This window comes from Pseudoliparis swirei, chromosome 5 (assembly GCF_029220125.1).
Source record: "Pseudoliparis swirei isolate HS2019 ecotype Mariana Trench chromosome 5, NWPU_hadal_v1, whole genome shotgun sequence".
Classification (NCBI taxonomy): Eukaryota; Metazoa; Chordata; class Actinopteri; order Perciformes; family Liparidae; genus Pseudoliparis; species Pseudoliparis swirei.
In genome coordinates this window covers 21,871,580-21,892,323 of record NC_079392.1, presented here as the reverse complement: position 1 = coordinate 21,892,323, position 20,744 = coordinate 21,871,580, and the positions used below count along the sequence as shown (strand labels likewise).

Sequence of the window (20,744 nt, the reverse complement as noted above, 5' to 3'; positions counted from 1 at the left end):
GGGTCACGTGCATGCAGGTCACGTGACCGCGGAGGCCCCAGCGCTTCACATCGAACAAAATAAATGCACTTTGCAAATTTTACTTGAAAATTCTATAAAAACGTTCGAGGCGCCATCTTTTTTCTGTAATTGCCAAGTTAAACTTAGACGTTTTGATGCCTTAAATCCTAAATCATCGGGGTTTCGATGCCCTACACTAATTGTCAACACACTCCGCACATCTTCAGCAATTTTCAAGACAGTCTGCATCTCAAATATTTTTTTACACGACGAATCATCGACTAAGGGTCACTTTTCACAAAACATAGTTTTCCCCTCATTGCCAGACAACATTTTAAACCTTAAAACTCACTGATTTCTAAACTAAGAACACTTTTATGGATTTAAGGGGACACATTAATAATATAAATGCTAAATTAAATGTAAAATGGGTCTTACCGTCACAGTTATAGTCCAAATCAAAGCCCAGTCCGTTCAGCAGGGGCTCGATATCGTCCTCGGTTGTCGGTCGTCGGAGGTCCTCTTTCAGGGTCTCAGGGTCTCTCGTAGTCCGGATCTGGTGTCGTTCGGTTCGCCAACAAGTTTTGTATTCAGCAAAAAGTCTCAAGAAGTGCAAAAGCCTCAAGGTATCCTTCACAGGTTTGGGTTCACAGGAGAGTCCACGGGGGGTTCAGCTCATGTCAAAGTCCAAAGTGCAAAGGGAAGAATCAGAACGTCCGCGGCCTTTTTATAGCCTCGGTCCGGTTTCCATGGCATTGACGTTAGTGCACGTGCGTGCGTGCCTGCGTGCGTGCGATTGAGCAACACAGAGAGACATTAATTATTTCCCCCATATTTTTCATATATTATATATTTGATTCAAACGAGAAATATTATTATTATTATTATTATTATTGTTATTATAATATTATTTCTCAGTGATCTGTTGCTGTTCAGTATACAGCTGTATGAGCTGTAAAGCCAAACTGGATGCTAATTATATTTTATCATATATTATTATCTCAGTATTTTTTTAAAGAGACCATGAGTTAAAATATAATTTAATTTGTTGCACATACTTCTTCTTGATGATGGCAGATGTATGATAAATACAAGTGTATTGTCTTCCGACTAAACTACTTAATTTATTTGACAGATACACTTTTACCCTCTCAACTTCTTGAAACTTTTAGAGAGGTAAAATGATTAATGTCCTTTTTTAAAAAAAGTCTGAAGTCCAATATTGGTGATCTTCTTTTTTTTAAATAAATAATAAATGTGTATCTACCTTTTATAATAGCAGCACGGGATTGTGGGGGATCCCCAAAGCGACTCGGGATTCCTCAATAGGTAACGTCTCTATGAACGGGCCTGTGGGCAATATCGTGTTAACTCATTCAGAAAGCAAACACAAGTTGAGCTGCCTTTATTTGTTTGCATAGTAATTGTCTTAGATTGTATTCGTCATGTTTTCATTCAGTTACGTATTAGTGTTATATGTGTTTCTTAGCCAGTAATGAATGTGTTCAGTACAGCTAACCTAGCTAACACGAACGTGACTCGTCTTTCTTGAACCGAGCATGCGCAGTTGCCCACAGGAGATGACGAACTATTCTGTGTCCCTTGTGTATAAATACAGGTCTGTTACAGTGTGTTATTAGTGAGTTAGTTGTTCATTATTACTCTGTTACTTCATTTTTGTTGGAAATATGAATAATTAATTAGTTAAGAGAGACAGTTTCTGTTCCTTTTCATTTATTTTATTCACATGTAAAACCACTATACGATCACTTTTTCATTAGATCACTGTTTAGTATATCATTTTATTTTACTGTATTGAAATGGGTAATTCTCCCAGAGCGACTCGGGATTCCTGAATAGAACCGCGCATGCGCAGTTGCCCGCAGGAGATGACAAATTATTCTGTGTCCCTTGTGTTTAAATACAGAATAAACTGACGTTACTACAAGCCTGCCCAGCTCCATGAGATGCATTGACCAGGAGACATATCACAGGGCTTACACTTTGACACACTCAAAACAAATTACCTTTTTTGAATGGAGGGCTGTAATGCAGCCACAGTTACTGTACCACTTTGCCTGAAACCGTAACTTATTGTGCTGAAGTTGCTGTACTCAGATGAATTTTGGATCAGGCTGGTACGGTTCACAGCTCATGTCCAGGACACTGCTACACTCACGTCATGACGTCACTGTCACTCAAACTGACTGTTCCCGAAAAAGAAAAGAAAACGTAGCCTTATCTGCACATAAATGTTTTAACGTACCGGTAATAATAATTCACTTGAAACAGGTAGACAACGTCTACACTGTCAGCCATGGTAATACACCTCAACACAGACCTCACCTGAAGCCCTGATGGTCCAGCTGCTGCTACTCAACCTGCACAACATCTGCACTGTTTTCTTAATGCATTTAAAAAGAATGCCTTAATGAATACATGTAGACCGTATATGAGTAGTATATGTATTTATTTTGAAAGCAATTTAGAATACTTACACAATAGGTTGTAAGATCCGGTAGATAAAACTCCTGCTGCAGGGCTTGTCTATTTTTATCAGCTCTCCTTCAAAGGGTAAAGACCCCCGTTTACATTGACACCTCTGAACACAAATATTACCTGATAACCAGTGCAGTGTTGCCTAATAGTTGGGGTCACTAAGTAGCAGTGTTTGAAACCCTTTACAAAACATTAGGAGGGCAGAGTCCTCTGCTCTGTTGCTAAGAGCCAATATTGAGTCTCTCCCTCTGGAGAGCAATAGGTGAGCGTACTGGCTCTGGGCAACACGGCAGTCTTTTATATGACAAGCAAGGACAGGCTTTATTTAGACAGGCTTGAGTCCTCGAGTGCAGAATGGATTCAATCTGTTCTGTATTTGGATCCTTAATTAACTGGGATGTCAAAAGTCTGCTGTTCTTCACTGTAGTTTTCATCCTCACTGCAGATTATATCAAGAACCGTCGGCCGGGAAGCTTCCCCCCGGGGCCCCGGGCCTTTCCTATCGTGGGCAATTTATTCACTCTGGATTACACCAGGACCCATGAGAGTATGACACAGGTAACAGATGTAAAGAAAATATAAAACATCGAACGGGGACTGTTTGTGTTATCTGTCAAGTTCAGCATCATGCTCTCCCTCCTCTCACAATTCCACTCACAGTTAGCAGAGAGATACGGAGATGTGTACAGCCTTCGAATGGGCCAGCTGTGGTTCGTGGTGTTGAACCGGTTTGAGGTTCTGAGGGAAGCTCTGGTGGATCAGGGAGACAGCCTGGCAGACCGACCAGACCTCCCACTGCTGCAGGAGATATCCCAGGGACTGGGTGAGCAGACCTCACACACACACATGACAGACACAAATAGAGGTTTATTGTTCCTGCTAAGAATTTAAATGTTGTCAAATCGTCATGATATTTGGGATCAACATCTCTGATTGTTGTAGAATTGATTAGAACATTTCTCTTTAACATAAAAGTTCACACTTTTTTTTTTTTGCAATCACAAATGAAAAGACCAACACTTAATGTGTAAAATAATAACATTCATTCATTTTCCAGATTTCTGTATAGTACCCTTTGTCCACTATCAGGTGGACAAAAGGTAACATTTCTAAGTTATAAGATATATGCACGATAAAAACAAGTAGGCTAAATTCATCTCATACAAATGTAGCTTAGTTGGGCTTCGGAACCAGAGATGAGCCGGTTCAAGTCCTGAGTACGAGTTGCTCGGGGCGCTGTGAAAAAATACATTTACCAGAGGGGACAAATAATTCACTTTTTATGATTGTTACTATTATTATTATTATTATTTAATATTTCTGGAAAAGAATATCCCTTATATATTTCCTCAATTTTAAATAACATTTTGTCCACGATCAGGTGTACTTTTCAGTAATGGAAATCTATGGAAGCAGCAGAGGCGTTTTGCAATTTCAACCCTCAAACATTTTGGGTTTGGCAAGAAGTCACTTGAACCCAACATCTTGGAGGAATTTTCATATTGTGCAAAAGAGTTCAAGAGCCATAAAGGTAAGAAGTACATTCACAGCTACACATACACAATGATACACAATGACAAATACACACATTACTGAAATCTTTTGTTTAATTGTGGAGGTAAGGCCTTCGATCCACACCTCATCCTCAACAACGCGGTCTCCAACATCATCTGCTCCGTGGTTTTTGGGCATCGCTTTGAATACGGTGATGAGAAGTTCAGGGAACTGATCTCGTGGTTTCGCAAATTACTCAAACTCGAAGCCTCCATCTGGGCACAGGTACGGCCATTTAAATCTTAACGCTGATTGATTGTAACATCGAATATTTCTCCGAAATGCGGTTTCAATCTCTATTGTTCCGATCTGCTCTACTCGGCAGCTTTACAACGCCTTCCCTCTGCTGATGAGACGCTTGCCAGGGCCTCATCAGACAATCCATCACATCTGGGACAGTGTGAAGGACTTCGTAAGAGTAGAGGTCAAGAAGCACAAACAGAACTGGGATCCCTCCGACAATAGAGACTATATGGACTGCTACCTGAGTGAGATGGTAATCGGCACAAGACGCCATATCTGTTTGTTTTGTATCTACATCACGATCAACTGTTAAAGAAAAGGAAAGGCCACTCCAACAACATAAACTCCTTTGAATCCAATAAAGCAAAGCCGTTTCAATATTTTCAAAGGACAAGTTCCAGCATAGATTCAATTTTTATTTATTTATGAATAGGTCCACATTGTTTTGGGGGGGAAATTCCAGCACAGTATACCTAGTCATCGGTGATTATAACCCCGACTGCGTTAGCTGTGACATGCAGTACATTATTATTATTTTTTAATACATTTCATTACATGTATTTATTCTCAGAGTAAGGGGCAGGCTGACGAATCCTTTGATGAGGAAAACCTGGTTGTGTGTGTCTTGGATCTGTTCTTGGCTGGATCTGAGACCATATCCACCACCCTGCGCTGGGCCTTCCTCTACATGGTAAAGCACCCCGAGATCCAGGGTAAGAGCCCCGACCGGATCCGTGAATCCCTTCGTTATCATTCAAGAATGTGCGATATTTAAACACACTTGGCATCAGTGACAATTAGGTGCACAATGTGACTGCTCTGATTCCCAAGGTTACAATTAGTGCGCAACAATTTGAGAACTTCTCATTTATGACTAATTCTGTGCAACAAACCTCTTCCTGTAAAACAAACCATTCTGTTCATTAATGTGGAAGTTCTGCGTCTGTCGCCCCCGTTTCGCAGCAAAGGTCCAGGCGGAGATAGACGAAGTGATTGGAACGTCCAGACAGCCGTCCATGGAAGATCGCGCCGACCTGCCCTACACGGAGGCAGTCATACACGAGATCCAGAGGATGGCCAACATCGGTCCTCTCAGCCGGCCTCATGCTACCACCCGAGAAATCCATCTGGGAGGCGACACGATCCCTAAGGTCAGTTGTCATCATGCAATGTATATGTATTCTACACAACCGTGTTGCATCTTTCCGAGTTGTCTTTACAACTCCCATCGCCAGGGAGTGACAGTAATCCCCAATCTGAACTCGGTGCTGTTCGACAAGAATGAGTGGGAGACGCCCGACACCTTTAACCCCGGACACTTCCTGAACCAGGAGGGCAAGTTTGTGAAGCGAGCTGCGTTCCTCCCGTTTGGAGCGATTTCTCACAGCTCAAAATGAAGGTGCACATGTTTGCCTTTCATCTCACTCCCTCGTGTTGTGTTTGTGGCAGTTAGCAGAGAAGTATGGGAAAGTATACAGCCTGAAAATGGGCCCCTCGTGGACGGTGGTGTTGAATGGCCTCGGCGCGCTGCAAGAGGGCCTCACTAAAGGAGACCACCTGAATGACCGGCCGGAGTTCCCAATCCACTCCGATGTGTTGCCCGACCTGGGTAAAGACAGGTTTAGTTAATCGAGCATACCTCGAGAGTTTCATCACATTTAACATACAATCACTGAGTTTCCCCACTTTCTGAACAGACTGTTTTTATACTCATTTTAAACTCATTTCTATCTGTTTTTTACTGAGTTGGTTCTGAATCTAAATTCATTGCATCTCATCAGGTATAATTTTTTCCAATGGACACATGTGGAAACAGCAGAGGCGATTTGCTCTCTTCACTCTCAAATACTTTGGCGTTGGCAAGAAATCCCTCGAATTCTCCATTCTGGATGAATTCATGTATATATCCAAAGAAATCAGCAATCATAAAGGTAAAGAATCTGATGTGGAAATGCCTAAAACTGTCCGCAACGGGACACGGCTGTCATCTGAAGTCAAATACAGAAGGCTTCTTACTGACTGCACATTTTTAATTTTTGATATGTTTGACATCAACTGTCCAAGAAAACCCTTTAATCCACATTTAATAATGAACAACGCCGTCTCCAACATCATCTGCTCCCTGGTTTTCGGGCATCGCTTTGAGTACGGTAATGAGAAGTTTCTGAAAATGATGAAGTTGTTTGACAAAGGGTCCCAGATTGAAGCCTCCATTTGGGCACAGGTATTGCATTTCTTAGTTATCGATGGAAGCGTCAAGCTTTGTACTGCAGCTCAGTATTCATTCGTCTTTTGGCGTCACAGATTAAATTGTTGCTCATTGCACGTCCTCTTCGTCTTATTTACCGTCCTCTCCTTGATATTGGCAGCTGTACAACGCGTTTCCTGTGCTGATGAGGCGTTTGCCGGGGCCACACCACGCACTTCAAAAGATTTACGGTGAAATAATGGACTTGATTCAAACAGAAGTGAATCAGCACAAGGAAGACTGGAACCCCTCTGAGCCCAGAGACTTCATCGACTGTTACCTGAGTGAGATTCAGAAGGTGGGCGGATAAAAACCATAAGAAGAAGAATCGGCGACTGTTTTCATGAGCATCTCATCTTTCCAAGCAAAACTACCTCCTGTGTCTCAGTCCCAGCTTCTCAATAGAAACATATGATACTTTTCTTTGTCTAACATAGTCGTTAAATTAACTTTCTTTTGTTTTTTTATTGCCGATGTTGCCCTAATTTCTAAGGTTTCGCTCATATTCCTAAAGGAAAGTATGAAAGGACTGTGAATGGGCTTTAATATCACTCAAATGGAAGTAACATTACTGTTATGACTCAGATACGTGGGCCTATTACAAAACCAACCGATACCTCTACACTATATATTTCAATGTCCCCTAGCAACAGTTTTCAGAAGTCAATTTCCACTCTATGAATATTTGACTTTTGTGGAACCTAAGAGCAAACAACAAGGCTATATTGTGCTTGTATATTTTACTTTAACGTCTACATCGATAGCAATAGGCCCTTTTTCCAACATGCATTTGGGTAAACACGAAGTTGATCAAATTATTTATGGTCCCTTTCTATTCCAGTGAATACTTCCTCGACCCCTCAGGAACAGGGCCGTACTTTATTTGATCCCACCTGTGTTAACTCAGACATGACTTTGTGTATCTTCAGCGTCGGGACAAGAGCGATGACGAAGCCGACGCTGGTTTTAATGAGGACAATCTGGTGATGTGTGGCTTTGATCTGTTCGGGGCTGGCAGTCATACCACGTCCGTCACCCTGCGCTGGGCTTTGCTCTACATGACAAAGTACCCCGAGATTCAGGGTAAGAGCCCCGACACGTGGACCAGACGTCATCGGGAGTTTGCTCGGCAGAAACGAGTTCAGACCTGAATTGCGTTAAGTCCCCGACAAATGTATTGTTTCCTCCTTTTCGCTGTCTTTGCACAGAAAAGGTCCAGGCGGAGATAGACGGAGTGATTGGACGGTCCAGACAGCCGTCCATGAGAGATTGCGCCGACCTGCCCTACACGGACGCAGTCATACACGAGGTCCAGAGGATGGGCAACGTAGTTCCTCTCAGCCTGCCTCATGTTACCAACCGGGACATCCAGCTGGGACTTTCATTTCACTGCACACCCTGTGTGTGTATGTGACAAATAAAACATCTTGAATCTTGAATCTTGAATCTTGAGGCTACACGATCCCTAAGGTCGGTTCTCATCATGCAATTATTTATGTTACATGCATGAGGCTACACGATCCCTAAGGTCGGTTCTCATCATGCAATTATTTATGTTACATGCATGAATATGTTGCATCTTTATGATTTATTACAATCCAACCACCAGGGAGTGACAGTAATCCCCAATCTGACCTCGGTGATGTTCGACAAGAATGAGTGGGAGACGCCCAACACCTTTAACCCCGGACACTTCCTGAACCAGGAGGGCAAGTTTGTGAAGCGAGCTGCGTTCATCCCGTTCTCTGCAGGTGAGGAGCAGTTTATAACTTCTTTTTTGTTAAGATAATTTGGGGGGGGGGGTTAGTATTACCTTTATTAGATAAAGCTGGAGATAGATATGAAAGAGGCAGAGCGATTTTGAATGTCATGGATTACAGGACAAGTTCAGTTGTGTGTGTGCTCATTGATTTACTTTTTAAAGAAATTCATAATTATTTTATGTTTCAAATATGGCCTGAGGAATATTAGGTGGACATATTTAATTTAGTTGACCATAAAGTATTAAGTTAATACACATTCTCATTTTGCTCTCCTGATTTTCCTCTAAAGGTCAAATAAAAGTAGCATTTTAACCATAACCAGGGCCAAGATGTTGCATTCAAAAATGTAATGCATTGTTGGTGAAGTGTTGCATTGTTGTTTATATTTTTTTTGCTTCCTTATTTATAATTATTTTCCTGCTTTAACATTTTTATGTGTGTTTCCTTAGGGCCCTTCCTGGCCAGATGCATGGTTAATTTGTAACTTTATTTGTATTTATTTTCATGTTTTATTATTATTATGCATTCTTACTTTTAAAGGTTGTATTTCTGTAAATAAACATAAATAAAATATCAAGTATAAAAAAGAAAAAAAATCGACAGCATTGATTTAACATTGTCGGATTGAGGATTATTATTAACAGAATTTCCTGTGTATCATCAATAGAGTTTAAGTACAAATAAGTGCTTCCTTCCACTAGAGAAACATGCAGTTATAACGGTGTCATCGAGTGACGGGCAAATTGTCTGATGAATCGTTGTTCTGTGATTTTGCTGCAGGCAAGCGCTTGTGTCTCGGAGAGAACCTGGCCCGGATGGAGCTCTTCCTCTTCTTCACCTGCTTTATGCAGCGTTTCAGCTTCTCCACCCCTCCGGGCGTGGAGCCCGTGCTGAAGCCCCGTTTTGGCGTCACCCTTTCACCCCACCCCTTTGAAATCTGTGCCACGCCACGCAAAGAGTGACACACCTCTTCAAGCATTTGCACATTTTCCAAATATATTTCAGATTATTCCTTTTTGCAATATGTTTGGCAACTTGGGTGCAGGAAAAAGTTGACAACCTGACACGATGTCCCCTTAAAGTGTTGTGGTTAATGTTTTATACACAGTCTGATGTACATGGAGGGATTTAAGCATTTATTTGGAGTAATGCCCACTACAGTCTCCCGTTAGGTCTGCTTTATCTAAAACTAATAAACCATCTGGATCTTAAGCATGCACAAATTTAGCACTCTGATTAAACAAAGAACTTTAAGGTTTCAATAATTATCACCTGAAGGGTTGGGCTGAAAGATAGATATGTTGTATCCATTTTAAACAGGGTTTTTCACTTTTATTGTGATTCATCTGTCATGAAAAACATCTGTAAAATCCTGAAAGAATTACATCTCTGCCAACATCTGGAGCTCCTGAATCCAAGCATGTCACATCGAGGCCTTTACACCTGGAGGCCTTTACAACAGGAATGTGGTGGAAACGTGGACAAAAGGTCATCCACCTGTGTGCTGGGTAAGAGGGCAGATATCAGCGATAAGAATATACACACTGCAGTTCAGTTACGCAACCTCCGAAATGTGTATTTGTGTGACTCTTTATTGGTAATATTCCCGAAAGTGAAACTCTTTTGAGTCCTTTCAGACTTTACACTGAGATCGTCATTATCACACAATCATTGACCAGAGTTTACAGACTAAAAAAAAAAGTTTACAACTTTGACATCATTTTATAAAAAGACAAAAAAGTCGTGTTTATTAACTTTCATTCGACAAAAAAACCAACATGACAAAAAATAATGACAAAAACTGTGCATTTTTTATACCGAGGAATATATTTCTCATATAATGTAAACATGATCGTGTACAGAAATGATCGAGAGATGATTGTCAATTTATATGTCGGATCAAATAAGTGGAGGCTCGCCCTCAACGCCCTCTGAGCTAAATACGCGTTACAGTTAACGGCTCGTCTCGCTGCACTTCCTGTCTGTTGGGGGACGCTTCCTCACGACGTGGAGCGTTTCAACATCGGGACTCATCTGCCCTTCTTCTCTGGACACTGGATTTTGTAGCCCACCCTGTAGGCCTGCAGGTACACGCGTGCCTGGTTCATCCTGGAAAAAAAGCATTTTCCACTGTAACACACCTGACGTAATGTTTGACCCTGAACTTGACTTCACTATTTAGAAATCTAATCTAATCTATTCAAGTTAGGACACACAATGTTATTGTAACATGACTAAACAGCCCTGTAAAACTCCACCCGTCTGGTGCTTGTAAAAAATAATCTCACAAACTACTAAATACTAATAATAAGAAGAACCTGTATTTAGTGCACAGCTGAACTCCCAGAGGTCCACAGCGGTCGATGTAACTCTCCCTAAATGCCTTTCGTACGGCTCGAGCCATGCTGACCACCGTGGTGACCACAGGACACGTCCTACGACACACAAACACACACCCAGGAGAATAAGTCATGATATTCATTTGAATTTCCCAAACCGACACATTTTATCAACAATTTACGAGTTCCACTATTGTGAAAACGTCTCTTTGTGAAGTGTAACATAAAAAAATAAAAGAACAGCGCCACCTGCATTGTGCGTTGCCTTTAACTGGAACCACGAGTCATTTCTGACTGACATTATGGGTGTGGAAAACAGCGAATTTGCATTATGGCACGATCAACACAGTCATAGATCACTTGGGTCTGGACGCCGTTGATATAATGTGTTAAGAGTAAAAGGTGAAACGTTCACTGACATAGCGGACCGGTAATGAGCAGTAGACCGAGCACAGATTAAAGAAACGCCGGTGTTGCTTGGCGTCGTTCACACTCACAGTCTCTCACAGCGGGGGCCCGCCGTGCCCTCTGGACAGGTGCAGCTGTTGTGGGGACTGCATGTGGCCCCGTGGCGGCAGGGCGGCACACAGGGGGTGGTCACCGCTGGAGACACACCACACAGCAGGAGTCTTAACCCTCCTGTTACCTTTCGGGTCAATTTGACCCCATTCAATGTTTAACGTCGGTGTTCTTTGGGGTCAATTTGACCCCAGGCTGTTTTTCACTGTCAAACATAAGAAATATCAACTTTTTTATATATTTAAAGGGCTATTTAGGTAGTCAACAAACAAACATAAAGTACCTCACACTTAAACTTGGGAAACAATATTAATTCTAATAATTTTCTGGAGGTTTTAATTGCTGGGGTCAAATTGACCCAGAGGGTAAAATATGTTAGTAAATGTGAAGGTAACAGGAGGGTTAATGCAAAGTGACGGTGGAGAAAGGTCTTTTACACACACACAAACACACACACACACACACGGACCCGTTTCACAGAGACTTCCAGTGAATCCTGTGGCGCAGCGGCACCTGTTGAGGCCCACACACACTCCACCACTCAGACAAGGCTTCTGACACTGGACAGGCTCTGAGGGAGACAGAGGAGACAACACAGTCCAGTTGAGGGGAGAAGCTCACAGAGCAAATATAACTGCTGTTGGAGTGGAGAACATTAGTGTATTTACTTTATCTGTTGACCAAAGTGCTTTACAACTAACGCATACAAATGCGACACGTTAACACAAGGGCAATTAGACAATATAGAGACATAATGAGAATGACACTAAATATAAGCAAAAGTACATGAACAGGTTTTCAGCTGATGTTTAAAAATGTGGGCGGGTTCTTCATAATTTTGGAGCACATATAGTGTGCTTTTAAAAACCTAAAATCTATGAGCTCAAATAAGACAGAGAGTCTGCAATGTAGGCCAGCTCCAAAACATAAGGAGCTTTAAAACAACACTATAAATGTCATTAAAACCTATTATTTCGTATTTAGAAAAAACAGTGACCTGGAAAACTGGATTGTATATATTTGTGACTAAATGTATTTAAATGTATCTACACCTAACATGGCACTGAGGATGGAAGCACATCTCTCTAGTTATTGACTAAAATAAAAAGTACATTTTTAATTCATGACCATTTACACAATAAGCTGTGGTGTGTTAGAGATGGAGGCGGGGTCTCAGAAAGATCAACTAACAGTAACTTTAGCCTTGAGACATGAGAGCTGCTCTCGAGTCTGTGAACAGCTCCACCTACTGGCTGCCTGAAGAACTGCATGCCCAACACCGTTAGTGCCAATTTAACATAGAGCCATGTTTCCCTAGATATTTTAAACTTTCCACCCACAAGTAGAGTAAATACAAACTTTTATCTCATGAGAAGGAAGTTGTTATACAGACACACAGCCAATGGCGATGAATACAGAACACAGCTATAGAAAAAAGGCAAAAATGAATACAAAATAAAAAAGTACACAGCAGTGTTGTAATTGTCCCCCCGAAAAGATGGAGAGAAAGCAGCAAAGAGAATAAGAAGAAGCAAGAACAGGAACAAACACTGTTGCACCCACAGCTGGTAATAACCCAAATCTCATCGTGTTTAAAAAGCCCAATAGCTGATGGAATAATGGAACCTCATATATCGGTCAGTGAATCCTCTGGGGCGGGAAAACCTGCGTCCAGATGGAAGCAAATTAGGATCAGTGTGTGAAAGGTGCTGCGAGTGGAAAAAAGTGCAGAGGGGCCGACAACAAAAACAGCCCCTCATCGGAGGAGAAGCCATTAGAAGGAATGCGTCTGCATAAATTAGAACAAGTGGGGAACAATTCTCATGACGAGCATAGTTTACTACAATTTACTCAATCGAAAACACGGGTTAAACGCGGGCGCTGTGTGTAAAAATGCATGCCTGCTAATATTTTAATTGTATAGCAAGAGATAGATACAAATAATGAGTGTGTTGTCACCGATCTGGCAACGAGCTCCTTGCCATCCACCAACACAGGTGCATTTGTTGACGTCCACACATGTTCCCCCGTTTTGGCAGGCAGGAGTGCACAGGGCTGCAAAACACACACACACACACACACACACACACATATATAAATAACAGTAGGTCTGTGTTGAACGAAATGACACCTGTGGGTATAATTTGTAATCTAAAGATGAGGTTTCTGAAATTGCCCGTTGCTTTTTGGTTTTCCCTTCATGGTATAAGACACATTTCTGCAAACAAGCATGGAGGCAAGGAGGTCGGAAGGACTAGCTCCCCCTCAGAAGTACCTGCATGCCCGGGGTAACTGAAGCCACATGTGTTGGTGGTTGTGTTACTCACGCAAGAGGCACTGGGGGCCGATGTAGTCAGAGGGACACTGGCAGGTACCGGGCCCCACACAGCGACCGCCGTTAGCGCAGGGCAGCTCACACACCGCTGAGAGAGAGAGAGATAATGTAACCATCTCGTAACTGTAGGTTTATTTTAGCATGCACAGTGTGCTTTGTTACCTTCGCATTGAAAATGCGGAAGGTTATGTTTTGATCGCCGTGTATTTATTTATTTATTTGTATGCGTGTTATTCACAAAACTCAAAAAGTATTGAACCGAATCGCATGAAATTTGGTGGGATGATTGGTTATTATCCGGGGACCATTTGATTAGATTTTGGGATCAATCGGGTCAAAGGTCAAGGTCATGTAAAGGTAAACATCTTTTTTTTTACCATAGCACGATACATTTTTGTCCAATTGGCATGCAACTAATGCCAAAATGTTCATAATTCAATGCCCAATCTTATGATATGCGAAGGTATGCGCTCTACCGAGTGCCCATTCTAGTGCAATTCTATCCTCCTTGTGTTCACAGACACAGTCTCTACAGTGATTGCTTCTCCACAAGTGTGTCAGTCTTCATTAACATCTGAGGTGATGTACCCGTGTGGCAGCCTGCTGCGGTCCAGCCGGTAGGACACGCACACTTGTTCCAGCGCATGCAGGTACCTCCGTGGGCACAGGGTGGGGAGCACATGGCTGAAACACACAGTACATGCATCCATTTCTCACAGCAACAGCATATAACTGTGTTATTACAATGACACGTGTGGCGTCCATGTACAAGAGCTAAGGTTGGTACCTGAGCAGCCCAGTCCAGGGTATCCTGGAGGACAGTCACAGCTGTTTGGGGCTACACACACGCCATCGTTGTGGCAGTGAGGGTTACACACAGCTGGAGATGGCAGAGAAGTTAATAAGCATCATTTAATTGTGATATTTAAGCCCAAGAATGAAGCAATCCCTTTTGCTACTAATGCCGTGTGCAAGATTCATGGAGGATTTTTTTATTTATTAATGTTTGATGTTTGACTCACGCCGGCACTTGGTGAGGTCATCGGTTCGCACTTCGTACCCGACCCTGCAGGTGCAGTTAAAGCCACTCGGATGGTTCACACACAGCTGCTCACACCCTCCGTTGGTGAAGTCCCCGCACTCATCCACATCTGATGACAAATGACAGTCACTATCAGGCAAGCTTGTTATCCAAGTAACGCTCTTTCTTTTAACCTGGCTGCCGCGATTGCTTTTAATGCACATCTCCCGCCTGGCAAGTACAAAATGGAGGAGAGGCTAATTGTAGCCATTTAAACCTTTCCAGCTCTTTACGGTTATTATCTGAAGGACTGCAGCAATAAATGTTCACAAAATGATGCACTGGTAATCTTTGTCTGGTTGTAGATTGTGAATTCTGGAGGGATTCAACAGAATATTATTTTCATTTTTACATAATATGTACTTCTTCTGCATAAATCTAACATTGAATAACATTGTGTGTTCCCAAAATCCTTTAGAAATATGTAGTGAGATGAATAAATACAGATGTCTGTGATCAGAGCCCTGAGTGTACTCAGAAAAGAGTAAACCTAGTCTCACCCACGCAGCTCCTCTGGTTCTCGCCCAACTTCCAGCCCGCCGGACAGCTGCACTGGACCCGGCCCTCAGCCCTCACTGAGCACAGGTGGTCACAGCCTCCATTCCTCAGCTTGCAGATTGTAACATCTGTTCGATGCGAAAATACATTATTTTAACACTGAATGTTTACAAATAATACAAAACAATTTTTGGGCAGCGCTAAAAAAAGAGATTGATTGTCATTTTTCAAGCGAAAATGCAAAGAAGATCACTTTCTAAATTGTGAAATGTGCTACAGTATCTTGTATTATATTATAGCATTCTTTTTTACACTGAAACAAGAGGATTATATTTGTTTAAAGTTTCATCTGCAGATTAATTTATAATAAAAATAATCATTAGTTGCAGCTATGATAAAGTGCAAATTATAAACAGTCGAATAATTGGACCATATGGAAGGACATCAAATAAAAAGTGATATTATCTGAAAATGCAATCGCTATAAATAACTTGTAAAAGAGTAAAAATATATGTTGTGGTAATTCGGTGTGTGGACTAATTTTTTTAAACAAAATTGTAAGTATTAAAACTGATGTGATGTCCACACTGTAATGGGAAACATACTGCTGCAGGTCAGGTTGTCTGTGTCCAGCAGCAGAGGAGGAGGGCAGTGACAGGCGTGTCCTCCCGGAGAGTTGGTGCAGATATGAGAGCAGCCTCCGCTCTGGAGTTTACATTCATCAATGTCTGAGCACACACACACACACACACACACATATATATTTTGGACACCCTTATCTCTGCAATGCAACATATTCCTTAAAGAGTCTGGCATTCTCAACCCAGGAGTCCTCCATGTGTCCTCAGGGCAATCCGCTCGCGTGCGAGCCGATAATTCTGCACGCACACAAACCGACACACTCACCATGAGAGAGCGTGAGAGGACGTATTCATGGCAGTTTGCGTAAATCAGCCTGCTTGAACGACTCAAAATTGAGTCGGTAAACAGTGAAAGAGTGTCGGCGGGTGACTGACCCACACAGGTGTGGCCATCAATGTGCAGCTGGTAGCCCGGCCTGCAGGAGCACTGGAAAGACCCCCGAGTGTTGACGCAAACATGCTCGCAGGTCCCGCTCAGCGCCAGACACTCATCCACATCTGGGAGATCGGAAACATGAAGTTTAATGGCACAGCAGGGCTCCTTCACTCAGAACATTCATTTCCACTTGTTTCAACACGTGTGGAGGTCCAGGGGGAAAGGACGAGTTCATGAGAGGTAGCGGTTGTTTTCCCATTGGGCTGTGTATAAAGATATACTCAATATTACATTATTATCATTAGATATTGCATATACTGCCTCTATGGTTTTACCCGTGCAATTGAGTCCGTCCTTGTCCAGCTGGTAGCCTGCGTCACACTGGCAGCTGTACCCGCCTGGTTGGTTGGAGCAGTTGTGTTGACAGTGGCCGTTGTGTAGAGCGCACTCATCAACGTCTGTGAACAAGGACAGTCCTCAAGGTGTCGGTTGAGTGCCGAGTGCCCGAGGGCTGCTGGCAGTAAGTCACTGTGTGCGTGATGTAAGTATCACTGCCGCGCGCTGCGCTTACCCACCGAAACAAGCGCGTCCGTCTCCATTGAAGCCCTGGTAGCATTGGCAGAAGTAGGAGCCAATGATGTTGCCACAACGCGCGTTGGCGTCACACCCGTGTCCGCCTGATGCGCACTCATTCTCATCTGGAAAGAGAGCGCACACACAGATTGAAGGAGAATAAAGAAGAAGAAAAAAAACAGATCCCAAACTCAGCTCATTAGCATTCAATGATTATCATTCTGCCATTCGGGATCATTTTAATGGAAGGCATAACAGCGAGCATTAAAACACGCGCACACAAGCAAGCTGACCCCCGTCTACAGGAAACGGGAAGTTTTCCATGGAGGGACGTCAGCGGTAATTGCTTACCTGCGCAGTGTGTGCCGTTTCCCCGGTAACCCGCTCGACAAACACACTTGTAGCTCCCGAGCGTGTTCTCACATTCACCCTGACCGTCGCACACCGCAGGACTCTCCGCACATTCGTCCACATCTGGGACAGAGACGAGAACAGAGAGAGAGAATGCTACGCGGCTTTTTCCACTCACTTGCCGTGACACCATTTGCAATAAAGCGTTTTTTAAAGTCATTTCCATGACGAAAGGGAACTGTTGTATTAATATAAGATACTATTTAATGTCCCTTTTGTCCAACACCACATGTAATACTTTCCCAAATCAATTAAAAGACATTGTAATTGTGAAAAATAGAAAGATATTACAATAAGCTCTTTAAAGATAATATGTTCTAAACACTCTAGACATGTGATTTTCCTTCAAAAAGCATGTCATACCTTGACACACGTTGTAGTCTGGACACACAGGACCTGAGACCACAAGTGCAGAAGAGTTACAGAAAAAACACAAGAGATGCCAAAAGAAAAAAGAAGAGGAAGCCAATAAGATTATCGGGGAGATTTTAGAGGACGAGGGAGGAAATGAGTCATTAAAGGAAAGGTGAAAGCAGCGACGCAGCAGATTAACGCGCTCCATCCCTTCAAAGCCTTCTTCCCTTCCCGCAGGAGTTATTGAGTCTGGAGGAACTCAAGTGAACGATGAGAAACTCACAACAGCAGATCGAATCTGGACGTGGGTGTCGCCCAGCTGTGGTGGGAGGAGCTTTAGAGTCAGACTTACCGACACAGGCCGGAGCCTTTGCTCTGAAGCCCGGCTGACACCGGCACTCGAAGCTGCCAGCAGTGTTCACGCACACGTTCCCCAGCTCGCGGCGACACAGCGTCTCCAAGCTGCACTCGTCCACGTCTACAGAGCGGAGGGAGCGAGAACTATAAGAGCCGTGTTTGGATACGCCGGTGTTACCAAACATCCTGTCAAAGACGTTGCCTATAGGTGCTACAATGCTTCTGAACACACTTTGTGTTGATGTGCAGACCCACATTTCCCAGTCGTGCACACCAGATGTGAATGTCAGCCTCACCTGCACAGCTTGTTCCATTAAGAGCCATTATATATCCCGAAGGGCACGAGCAGGTGAAGGACCCGACGGTGTTTCTGCATTCAGCATCACCCCGACAGGCCCGCAGGCCCGTCACTGCAGCCAGCGCACACTCGTCTATATCTGTAACACCCATACGGTGCACATGCATTATGAACATACGACAGAACATACTAGAATGGTCCAGGTAATCAACTGTCCTTCTAACACGATCTCCCACGCACACGGTACATCTTCTCTGCCTCTCTCTCTCTCTCATACAGATGCTGACGAACCCTGGCAGCCTCCAGCACCCGTCAGGTAACCACGGAGACAGCTACACGAGTAAGATCCGGGGCTATTAGTGCAGCTGGCATGGGGACCACACGGTCCCGGCCCCTCTACTTCACACTCGTCGACGTCTGTCGAGTACAGAGAGAAGATAATACGTTGCATCAAACTGACATCGCCGTGTGCAACCACGAGGCACATAACACCGGTGCGTCATTTTACGCATATCAAATGCAAAATCATGAAGGGAAAGCGGATGATAGTGAAGAAGAGGGGTAGCCTTCTTCTGGAGACTGGTCTCATCAAGGAAATTGAATCCTTCTGTTGCATTGATTTGAATGTTTTATTTTGTTTGGCTGAATGTTATAGCTGGATTCTAGCAAAAAAACCAGTTTTAAATAGTTTTAAATGCAGAGTAGAGACTTTTTTTGTCGCCTTATTTGTGTCCAGTAGTAACGCTTGAAATTGAATGCAGTACTGTTGTTCCAATGTTACACACAGCACCTTGATGTAAACACTACGTTCTGTCGGTGGCTCCGCCCCTTCTCACCTTTGCACCCTGCTTCCCGCTCTGGAGTGAAGCCGGCCGGGCAGCCACAGTTGTCCCCGTCCTTCACCGTTCCAGATGGACATGCGCAGCCTGTGCTGTTCTCGAGCATCACCTGGTTCTCCTGACACCGAGGAGCAAGACTGGGGTTCGGGGAAACTGTGGTAGTCGAAGTAGCTGCTGGTGTAAAAAGGAAAATATAGCAACTTAAGGAGTAACGGGAAAAAAAAGAAACAAAGAAAAAAGAACAGAAAACAAACTCACCTGTGGTCGCCGTGGGGCTCGGTGTCGTCTCACTGAGATTTCCGATGGCATTTTCAGTCACCTGATTATAAAAATAGGAGAGACCAACACATTGACATTATGTATGCATCAAGGAAGTCTCTCTCTCTCTCTTCGTATTCATCACTTTCATCGGGTTTCAGAGGGTTTCCTCGATCACTTGCCTTGCTCTTGGTGAGCTCTGTCTCCGTGTGTTTCACCACTTCATTTTCATTTCCCTCATGGCCGCTCAGAGGCTCCGACACGACAGAACCAGGACCGACACCAGCAGCAGGGCCGACAGGAGAGTCCTGAGGTGAATCATCATCACCCAGATCTGTGTGGAGAGGAGGAGGAGGAGGAGGAGGAGAGTTTGCTGAGCCACAGGAAAAAACCTGCTTTAAAAGTGTCTAATAATGCAGAAAATACCAGGAAAGAGCCTGTGACAATTACTGTAAATGTGAATGAGTTTGTGAATGCCTACTGATATGAGTTCAGTGCAGCAGTCACACAGCAGTCACACACAGCAGCCATGCTGTGCATGTCCAGACAGGCAGAACAACACAGGGGTAAGAGCACCCTGTTATTAACATCAACCCCCCGGGCTGTCTACACGGAACAAAAGAAACTCACCGGAACACAGCAGCTCCATGTTTCACATACATTCAGGCACATGTGGAAATATGAAAAGCAGAGCTGTTTATGGAGGACGTGTGCAGCAATAGAGTCTGAACAACCATGAATAAATACGCACGCGCAGGTCTAACTTTTATAGGTTAAAGATGCGGAACACAAACCGAGTAAAGAAAGAGTGGAACACTTACCAGGGTGAGGTGTGTGCTCGCGAATCGCGCGTAAAAACGAAACGCGTTTGACACCGACGGCAAAACAGCGACTTATCCAGATATCAGAAGGATCCTCGTTATCTCCTCCAGATGCTGGATCGTGCAGACGCAAGGCAGCTCTGTGTCAATCAGGGGGGTGGGGGTGTTGGGGGGGGACTTCACATCCTGTCCGGGAACTATGTGCACTTCCCATTTGCACGAATCCCAAATCGCCGCTAAAGAGCAGCAATGGGCTGCGTCACATGCCCGGGACGAGGGCCTGCTGTGAACCCTGACGTAGAGGTCACGAAGCAGTCAGGGGGCTCGTGGGAGGTCAAAGGGTCATCGGTAGTATACGCTTCAAGTTACCAGTGACAGTGGACCTGTACTTGTATAGTGTGTGTGTGTGTGTGTGTGTGTGCTGGTGAGACATCCGTAGTGGGTGGCCCACTGACAGCAGTCAAGGTGGTCAAGTTAAAGACTTAATAGTAATTAAATAAACCATAATGATACTATATCAAGATTTATTTGTCGGAATACTATTTTATGTATGTTTAATTAAATGTATCTGGCATGTGGATTTTCATAAAATACTCAAATCAAAATGCAATGGAATTATGGAATACTATACAATAAATGTACACATTATTTATAAATAACATAATATATCAATGATGTAGTTTTTGACATCCTATACTATTTTATGATACAACATATACTATTTTCTTTGTATCTAT

The 20,744-nt window shown here is 43.4% G+C and overlaps 1 protein-coding gene and 1 pseudogene across 1 annotated transcript; one reads left to right on the top strand and one right to left on the bottom strand.

Annotated features, from left to right (window-relative positions):
* The first annotated feature begins 2,799 nt into the window (after positions 1-2,799).
* On the top strand, positions 2,800-9,476 carry LOC130193475 (cytochrome P450 2J6-like; annotated as a pseudogene).
* Positions 9,477-9,881: 405 nt separating this feature from the next.
* On the bottom strand, positions 9,882-20,221 carry si:ch211-221n20.8 (latent-transforming growth factor beta-binding protein 2). Its single transcript, XM_056413940.1, has 24 exons — positions 20,215-20,221; positions 20,008-20,121; positions 19,369-19,520; positions 19,187-19,247; positions 18,926-19,102; positions 18,381-18,506; positions 18,088-18,228; positions 17,787-17,912; positions 17,444-17,476; positions 17,021-17,143; positions 16,672-16,794; positions 16,432-16,554; positions 16,096-16,218; positions 15,685-15,807; positions 15,082-15,207; positions 14,523-14,651; positions 14,288-14,380; positions 14,089-14,184; positions 13,493-13,588; positions 13,125-13,220; positions 11,635-11,736; positions 11,144-11,249; positions 10,626-10,742; positions 9,882-10,416 (listed from the first exon to the last, which is right to left on the bottom strand). Exons 1-24 carry the CDS (start codon positions 20,219-20,221, stop codon positions 10,338-10,340), a joined length of 2,592 nt encoding a protein of 863 aa, XP_056269915.1. The 3' UTR covers positions 9,882-10,337.
* Between the last annotated feature and the right edge of the window lie 523 nt (positions 20,222-20,744).